General features: G+C 36.5%; 1 protein-coding gene across 5 annotated transcripts in view; it reads left to right on the top strand.

Moving 5' to 3' along the window:
* The window catches only part of tnnt2a (troponin T type 2a (cardiac)), a 27,315-nt gene that overhangs the window by 8,803 nt on the left and 8,512 nt on the right, over positions 1 to 10,000 (top strand). For 3 of the 5 annotated variants that reach the window (XM_061904517.1, XM_061904514.1, XM_061904513.1), the window contains exons 4-6: positions 6,938 to 6,967; positions 7,126 to 7,147; positions 7,256 to 7,319. In XM_061904517.1, coding sequence (XP_061760501.1) covers positions 6,938 to 6,967; positions 7,126 to 7,147; positions 7,256 to 7,319 — 116 coding nt within the window. The remainder of the gene's footprint in view (positions 1 to 6,937; positions 6,968 to 7,125; positions 7,148 to 7,255; positions 7,320 to 10,000) is intronic. The other 2 variants (XM_061904516.1, XM_061904515.1) reach the window with 1 other exon arrangement.

Genomic DNA, 10,000 nt, shown 5'->3' with positions numbered 1-10,000 from the left:
CCACATCGTCTGCTACTTCCGGTACAGGCAAGGCTTTCTTATTAACGACCAAAAGTTGCGAACTTTATCGTGGATGTTCCTTACTAAATCCTTTCAGCAAAAATATGGCAATATCGCGAAATGGTCAAGTATGACACATAGAATGGACCTGCTATCCCCGTTTAAATAAGAACATCTCATTTCAGTAGGCCTTTAAAGGTCCTTTATTATGGAAATGTGCCTTTTTTTTTACAAACGTACTTACATTTTTTTTGCAAATATAATTGATTACATTTTACAGTTAAAATCACATTTAAATGGTAAATGGGTTATGCTAAAATAGTGCTTTTCTACCTTTTTTAAGGAACTCCACAAATCTTTCATCCTCGCTCAAATTAATGGGGAAATTGTCACTTTCTCGGTCTTAATCGCTCTCGCTGCTGGTGGCCATGATTGTAAACATTGTGAGGATGTGAGGAGCTCTACAACCAGTGACGTCACGCCCACATCGTCTGCTACTTCCGGTACAGGCAAGGCTTTCTTATTAGTGACCAAAAGTTGCGAACTTTATCGTGGATGTTCTCTACTAAATCCTTTCAGCAAAAATATGGCAATATCACGAAATGACACAGAATGGATCTGCTATCCCCGTTTAAATAAGAAAATCTCATTTCAGTAGGGCTTTAAAGGTCCTTTATTATGGAAATGTGCCTTTTTTTTTACAAACGTACTTGAATTTTTATTGCAAATATATTTGATTAAATTTTACAGTTAAAATCACATTTAAATGGTATATGGATTATGCTTAAATAGCGCTTTTTTTACCTCTTTTTAAGGAACTCAAAGCGCTTTGACACTATTTCCACATTCACACATTCACACACTGATGGCAAGGCGCTAACCAGGACCCATCAGGAGCAAGGGTGAAGTGTCTTGCTCAAGGACACAACGGACGTGACTAGGATGGTAGAAGGTGGGGATTGAACCAGGAACCCTCAGGTTGCTGGCACAGCCACTCTCCTAACCGCACCACGCTGTCCCATTTGACAGTCATACTCAGGCAGACCCTTCATACATGCACACATTCACTCATGCATACCGACATGCACACTTGAGAAGAGGGGTCCATCCATCCATTTTCTACAGCCTATTCCCTTTGGGGTCGCGGGGGGCTCTGGTGCCTATCTCAGCTACAATTGGGTGGAAGGCGGTGTACACCCTGGACAAGTCGCTGCCTCATCACGGGGCCAACACAGATAGACAGACAACATTCACAGTATAGACATTATTAGAAAATATATTGTCTATATCCATCATCCTACACTGGCTCAGGATCAGCAGACGACCCAGACCATAGCAAGATGGATGAATATTCCCCTCGGCATCAAGGATCCTCAGGAAGTGATCACTAGATCACCTTCCGGGGACCTCTCCACCATTCACACTGAAAAAAGAAGAAGAAAGTCACATTTTCGTGGCTTGATCCGATGCAAAAAATACATAAAAAATGACTTTTTAATGACATGTCTTTGGACGTTTGTGGAGGGAAATATATTATCTCTCTCACTTGTTTGCTCCACTTTCGACCGAAAAGGCGCTTCTGAACTTCCGTGTTTTCATACCGCCATGAAGGAAAACATTTTTTTTCACGGACATGATGCCAGCTCTGACCTTCCCCTATGGATGAATTAAAATGTTCACTTCATTTAAATGAACTTAAACTAATGACAAAGGCAATTATATTGTCAGAATGGAGCTTTCTTTAATGTTTTTTCCCATTATTTGCTCTATAAAGGTGTATCTAAATCAGGGGTCACCAACCTTTTTGAAACCAAGAACTACTTTTTGGGTACTGGTTAATGCGAAGGGCTACCAGTTTGATACACACTTAAATAAATTGCCAGAAATAGCCAATTTGCTCAATTTACCTCTAATATATACATATATATATATATATATATATATATATATATACATATATATATATATATATATATATCATATATATATATATATATATATATATATATATATATATATATATATATATATATATAATGGGTATTTCTGTCTGTCATTCCGTCGTACATTTTTTTTCCTTTTACGGAAGGTTTTTTGTAGAGAATAAATGATGAAAAAAAAACACTTAATTGAACGGTTTAAAAGAGGAGAAAACACGGAGAGAAAAAAATTACATTTTGAAACATAGTTTATCTTCAATTTCGACTCTTTAAAATTCAAAATTCAACCAGAAAAAATGAAGAGAAAAACTACCAAATTCGAATCTTTTTTGAAAAAAAATAAAAAAAGAATTTATGGAACATCATCAGTAATTTTTCCTGATTAAGATTCATTTTAGAATTTTGATGACATGTTTTAAATAGCTTAAAATCCAATCTGCACTTTGTTAGAATATATAACAAATTGGACCAAGCTATATTTCTAACAAAGACAAATCATTATTTCTTCTAGATTTTCCAGAACAAACATTTTAAAATATATTCTAAAGACTTTGAAATACGATTTACATTTGATTTTAAAGATCTTCTAGATTTGCCATAATATTTTCTTTTATTTTAATCATAATAAGTTTGAAGAAATAGTTCACAAATATTCTTTGTCAAAAAAAACAGAAGATAAAACGAATAATTGAATTATAATGTATTTATTATTCTTTACAAAAAAAAAAAAAAAATTACTTGAACATTGATTTAAATTGTCAGGAAAGAAGAGGAAGGAATTTAAAAGGTAAAAAGGTATATGTGTTTAAAAATCCTAAAATCATTTTTAAGATTGTATTTATTCTCTAAAATTGTCTTTCTGAAAGTTATAAGAAGCAAAGTAAAACAATAAATGAATTTATTCAAACAAGTGAAAACCAAGTCTTTAAAATATTTTCTTGGATTTTCAAATTCTATTTGAGTTTTGTCTCTCTTAGTATTAAAAATGTCGAGCAAAGCGAGACCAGCTTGCTAGTAAATGAATACAATTTAAAAAATAGAGGCTGGTAAGTGCTGCTATTTGAGTTATTTTTAGAACAGGCCAGCGGGCGACTCATCTGGTCCTTACGGGCGACCTGGTGCCCGCGGGCACCGCTTTCGTGACCCCTGATCTAAAGTCTCATCCGGGTTTATTTTGAAGTGACATTTTTTAGCCAGCACACACACACCTTTCAGCAGTGGTGTGCCGTCAGGGCCAGCAAGGCCTTCTCTGCTGGCCTAACATAACCAGAAATCATGATCATAATTGAAGATAAAAGTTATTTTTAAATTACTTTCACTAAATATCAAAAAGATTCATATTCTCTTCATGTCATATTATGCTCCTTCCAGTCCTGTTGTTTTAAGGCAGTGGTGTCCTAAGTGCGGCCTGGGGCCCATTTGCGGCCCGCAGCTAATAGTTTACCGGCCCACCACACATTCTGCAAAAATTGCAAAATTGATAGTATTGCAAAAATAAATAAAAAAAAACATTTAAAAAAGTAGAACGCGGTGAAATCTAATGAGAAAAAGTGGCAATGTTGACACAAAGCTGCCATGCAGGCAATTTTTTCTTTTCTTTTTTTTCCATTGCTCCAAAAAAAAAAAAAAGGACAAAAAAATCCATGTAATAATGAATTATTACTCAAAAATTATCACTTTAAAATGCTTTATGTGGAAAAAAAATACTTCATAGGTTGTGTGGTTGCCATATAAAAACATCAAAGTTAGGAGAAAAAGAGTACGAAACAAACAAAATAATAGTTTAAACTTAAAATAGACAGATATATGGGAAGTTGATCTTGAAATGTAAGTGTTAAAAGTAATTTTAAAAAACTAATAAAAATGCATCACTTTATGAGTGGGGAACCTTTCGGATCTCAAATATATTTAGTAGGATTTTATTTACTTTTCACTGTGATTACTCAAAAATGTCCTGCATTATTGATCTTTTAGGGCTTTAATTGCTAAATAAAGGAACTCTCCCAAAGCAATCAATAAAGTACTATCTCTCTATCCGTTTAAATACTGCAAATTTCAGATTTACTATAAAAAACAAAGTTGTCTTTGACAGAAAAGGCATAAAACCATATTTGTTTTACTTCATATCAACCTCAAGTCGATATAGAGATTTACTGTAAGCATTAAATAAAAAAAAATAATAATAATTTGATGTATTTTTAACATTTTAGTGACTGAGACCCTCTATGCCAGTGGTCCCCAACCACCGGGCCGTGGCCCGATTGGTACCGGCCCGCAGAAGAATTTTTTATAAATTTTTATTTAAAAAAAAAATATATATATATTTTTATTTTTTATTTTTATTAAATCAACATAAAAAACACAATATACACTTACAATTAGTGCACCAACCACAAAAACCTCCCCTTTTCATGACAAAAACGTCCCTTTTTCATGACAAAAAAATAATAATAAAAATAAATAAATAAATTAAAAAAAAAAAAAAAAAGGATTCCCACCCGGGCCGCGGGACAAATTATTAGGCGTTGACCGGTCTGCGGATACAAAAAGGTTGGGGACCACTGCTCTATGCTCCCCAGGAGCCCTAAGGATTAAAAAAAAATCCATATATTTTGTTAAGGTTTGAAAATGAAAAACATCAAAATAGCCCGCGCATGCTTAAATTTTTCCGTGTGCGGCCCTCTGTGGAAAAATTTTGGACACCCCTGTTTTAAGGTTAGAGCTTGTATCCAATCAGAATTCAGCTAGCTTATGTTGCCATGCTGTACCAAATCTGCCTGGAGCCTTCAGAATCAACAATGTAGGCGTCAATGCACCGTAAGTGAACGGACACATACAGTTGATAGACTATTGCCATAGCCAACCAGATCACGAATTGTCACGAGGCCTTCTAGCTGGCCCTGACATTTACGCTTCCTGTGATTGGATACTCACTTGGGAGTCCCAAGTGAGTATCTACTACGGCAAGTAGTTATGTCCAAAAACAAAACAGAAGCAGAAGAATGAAGAAGAGACATGGCGACGACGAGTAAGAAAAAGAAGTATGCTTGAAAGTTCCAAAATGATTAGAAACAATCATTTCACTTCATCCAGGACAGCTCGAAAGGCAAGGTGTATTCTGCCTGCAAATTTTGTAGATCAGTCTTCTCAATTGAACACGGTGGCCAAACGGATTAACTCATTCATCAATCAATCAATCAATCAATGTTTACTTATATAGCCCTAAATCACTAGTGTCTCAAAGGGCTGCACAAACCACTACGACATCCTCGGTAGGCCCACATAAGGGCAAGGAAAACTCACACCCAGTGGGACATCGGTGACAATAATGACCCAGTGGGACGTCGGTGACAATGATGACTATGAGAACCTTGGAGAGGAGGAAAGCAATGGATGTCGAGCGGGTCTAACATGATACTGTGAAAGTTCAATCCATAATGGATCCAACACAGTCGCGAGAGTCCAGTCCAAAGCGGATCCAACACAGCAGCGAGAGTCCCGTTCACAGCGGAGCCAGCAGGAAACCATCCCAAGCGGAGGCGGATCAGCAGCGCAGAGATGTCCCCAGCCGATACACAGGCAAGCAGTACATGGCCACCGGATCGGACCGGACCCCCTCCACAAGGGAGAGTGGGACATAGAAGAAAAAGAAAAGAAACGGCAGATCAACTGGTCTAAAAAAGGAGTCTATTTAAAGGCTAGAGTATATAAATGAGTTTTAAGGTGAGACTTAAATACTTCTACTGAGGTGGCATCTCGAACTGTTACCGGGAGGGCATTCCAGAGTACTGGAGCCCGAACGGAAAACGCTCTATAGCCCGCAGACTTTTTTTGGACTTTGGGAATCACTAATAAGCCGGAGTCCTTTGAACGCAGATTTCTTGCCGGGACATATGGTACAATAAAATTGGCAAGATGGGATGGAGCTAGACCGTGTAGTATTTTATACGTAAGTAGTAAAACCTTAAAGTCGCATCTTAAGTGCACAGGAAGCCAGTGCAGGTGAGCCAGTACAGGCGTAATGTGATCAAACTTTCTTGTTCTTGTCAAAAGTCTAGCAGCCGCATTTTGTACCAACTGTAATCTTTTAATGCTAGACATGGGAGACCCGAAAATAATACGTTACAGTAATCGAGACGAGACGTAACAAACGCATGGATAATGATCTCAGCGTCTTTAGTGGACAGAATGGAGCGAATTTTAGCGATATTACGGAGATGAAAGAAGGCCGTTTTAGTAACGCTTTTAATGTGTGCCTCAAAGGAGAGAGTTGGGTCGAAGATAATACCCAGATTCTTTACCGTGTCGCCTTGTTTAATTGTTTGGTTGTCAAATGTCAGAGTTGTATTATTAAATAGAGTTCGGTGTCTAGCAGGACCGATAATCAGCATTTCCGTTTTTTTGGCGTTGAGTTGCAATAAGGTAGCGGACATCCATTGTTTAATTCATTAAAACACGCCTCCAGCTGACTACAATCCGGCGTGTTGGTCAGCTTTAGGGGCATGTAGAGTTGGGTGTCATCAGCATAACAGTGAAAGCTAACGCCGTATTTGCGTATGATGTCACCTAGCGGCAGCATGTAGATGCTGAAGAGTGCAGGGCCAAGGACCGAACAAGCGGTAGAAAATGGATGGATGGATGGATGGATGAACGGATTATTTATTTATATATATATATATATATAAGAAATACTTGAAAATATACAAACCCCCATCTCCCGAACTCAGAGGTCTCAAGGTTGGCAAGTATGCTTTATCCTCTTAAATGGTGTTTATTTATTCTATCGTGTCTTTCTTTATCCAGCTAGAACATACACTGCAAAGCAGATCTTCGAGAACTTCTTACAAACTACAAAAAAAAAAACACAAAATAATTTGCGTTTCCATTTATCAACAACAAATGGCTTCTTACCTTCTCAGTGGTCCGGTTTGGCCCATCTCTTCTTTTCCTCTCACTTCTGTTGTTTTAGTTTGACACACATTCTGCTTTGCTTTCAGATGGCGATGGAGAAGCCGAGGACGGAGAAGGTAACAAACTCATATTTGCACTATTGCATGGACTTTGTGTACATCACATTATGCCGATGCTTGCAGTTTATTGTCACAGCTTGTTCTTGAAGCAGTGATCATGCACACTCTTGATCAGTCTCCTCTTTTCTCTTCTTTCATTATGCATCTCAATTAAGAAGAAGCAAAACCAAAATTTAAGTAAGCACCGTCCTCCGGTAAAACATTCAACCGAACATTACATTCATTCTACAATACACAAACTTAAACCTTGTTTCGCTTTCAACACACTTTTTTTTTACTCTGCAGGCCATTTATTATGCCCAACCTCATCCCGCCTAAAATTCCAGATGGAGAGAAAGTGGATTTTGATGTGAGTTATGGGACAGACATGTGCATACTCTAATTCTGATGGAGGATTTCAACATCTACGGTCCATAATATCATCAAAAGGTTCAGAGAATTTGGAGAACTCACTCCACGTAAGCGGCATGGTCAGAAACCAACATTGAATGACCGTGTCCTTTGATCCCTCGGACGGCACCGTATCAAAAAACGACATCAATCTCTAAAGCAGGGGTCACCAACGCAGTGCCCGTGGGCACCAGGTCGCCCGTAAGGACCAGATGAGTCGCCCGCTGGCCTGCTCTAAAAAAAGCTCAAATAGCAGCACTTACCAGTGAGCTGCCTCTATTTTTTTATTTATTTACTAGCAAGCTGGTCTCGCTTTGCTCGACATTTTTACTCCTAAGAGAGACAAAACTCAAATAGAATTTTAAAATCCAAGAACATATTCTAAAGACTTGGTCTTCAGTTTTTTAAATAAATTCTTTTTTTTTTCTTTGCTTCTTATAACTTTCAGAAAGACAATTTTAGAGAAAAAATACAACCTTAAAAATTATTTTAGGATTTTTGAACACATATACCTTTTTACCTTTTAAATTCCTTCCTCTTCTTTCCTGACAATTTAAATAAATTTTCATGTATTTTTTTTATTATAAAGAATAAAAAACATTTTAATTTAATTCTTCATTTTAGCTTCTGTTTTTTCGATGAAGAATATTTTTTGAAATATTTCTTCAAACTTATTATGATTAAAATAAAAATAAAAATATTCTGGCAAATATAGAAAATCATTGTGAGGCAGACGCACTAACCCCTCTGCCACCGTGGGTTTGTGCGTCTGCCTCACAATACGAAGGTCCTGCAGTCCTGGGTTCAAATCCAGGCTCGGGATCTTTCTGTGTGGAGTTTGCATGTTCTCCCCGTGAATGCGTGGGTTCCCTCTGGGTACTCCGGCTTCCTCCCACTTCCAAAGACATGCACCTGGGGATAGGTTGATTGGCAACACTAAATTGGCCCTAGTGTGTGAATGTGAGTGTGAATGTTGTCTGTCTATCTGTGTTGGCCCTGCGATGAGGTGGCGACTTGTCCAGGGTGTACCCTGCCTTTCGCCCGATTGTAGCTGAGATAGGCGCCAGCGCCCCCCGCAACCCCGAAAGGGAATAAGCGGTAGAAAATGGATGGATGGATGGATAGAAAATCTTTAGAATTAAATCTAAATCTTATATCAAAGTCTTTTGAATTTCTTTTAAAAATTTTGTTCTGGAAAATCTAGAAGAAACAATGATTCGTCTTTGTTAGAAATATAGCTTGGTCCAATTTGTTATATATTCTAACAAAGTGCAGATTGGATTTTAACCTATTTAAAACATGTCATCAAAACTCTAAAATTAATCTTAATCAGGAAAATTTACTAATGACGTTCCATAAATTCTTTTTTTTTATTTTTTTTTAAAAGATTCGAATTAGCTAGTGTTTCTCTTCATTTTTTTCGGTTGAATTTTGAATTTTAAAGAGTCGAAATTGAGGATAAAATATGTTTTAAAATTTAAACCGTTCAATTAAGTGTTTTTTTTCATCTTTTATTCTCTAAAAAAACCTTCCGTGAAAGGAAAAAAAATGTACGACGGATTGACGGACAGAAATACCCATTTTTTTATACATATATAGATTTATTTATCAAAGGTAAATTGAGCAAATTGGCTATTTCTGGCAATTTATTTAAGTGTGTCAAACTGGTAGCCCTTCGCATTAATCAGTACCCAAGAAGTAGCTCTTGGTTTCAAAAAGGTTGGTGACCCCTGCTCTAAAGGATATCACCACAAGGGCTGCAATAGGCATTACATTTTTTAGGTTAAGTACAGGGGATTTTACCGACGGGTGCTTCTAAAATTTTGCCAACCTGTAGCAAAAAGTAAACAGTAACACAATATATGAGCGCTCAGTAAAATACACTGCAGTCCTACACAGTCTCAAATTACAATCGCAACAAAAAACTGGTCATTAGAAAAATACATTTTTACATATTGTCCATTGTATTGAGTAGCATCACATTGTTAGTGTAAGAACAGTGATTCTCAAACTTTTTTTTTTTTTTACCAAGTACCACCTCAGAAACAAATTGGTTCTCCAAGTACCACCTAAATGACCAACTTTAAAACACAGTAGCATAGTATGCCTAAGTATTCATGAACAACAAGGCAGAGATTTTATTTCAAGCATATTTAATATTTTTGGCAACTGTAACTTTACACACAGTTTGAACAGTTAACACTGTGTTTGAATATAGGAAAGTAAAACAATGTACTTTAATCAAGTGATTCTTTGGCGTACCGCCAGTGCTACACGTAACACAGTTTGAGAACGTCTGTGTTAGAGTGTCTTACACTGCAAGCACAAGTTATTACGTTGTATATACTTTATGAGCATAAGGGACTACGGAAAAAGGAGAAAACATTGGCATAAGTCAAAGTAAAGAATGAGGTCATAATATTGCAAGAAATAAAAAAAGGCGAATGGCTACTCTTAAAATAAAATACTAATGAGAAAATATCTTTGTTGTATCAAAAAAAATATATATATAATTGTGCAACAAAACAAAATATAATATTGGTGAGCGTAATCCAAATTCAGTTGGAGACTTACAAGTCTTACAACTTATAAATGTTTGATAATTTGATTGTAATAAATTACATTTAGCAACAATTAATT

This window comes from Nerophis ophidion, linkage group LG06 (genome assembly GCF_033978795.1).
Source record: "Nerophis ophidion isolate RoL-2023_Sa linkage group LG06, RoL_Noph_v1.0, whole genome shotgun sequence".
Taxonomy (NCBI): domain Eukaryota; kingdom Metazoa; phylum Chordata; class Actinopteri; order Syngnathiformes; family Syngnathidae; genus Nerophis; species Nerophis ophidion.
This window is presented reverse-complemented; position numbering and strand designations above follow the sequence as displayed.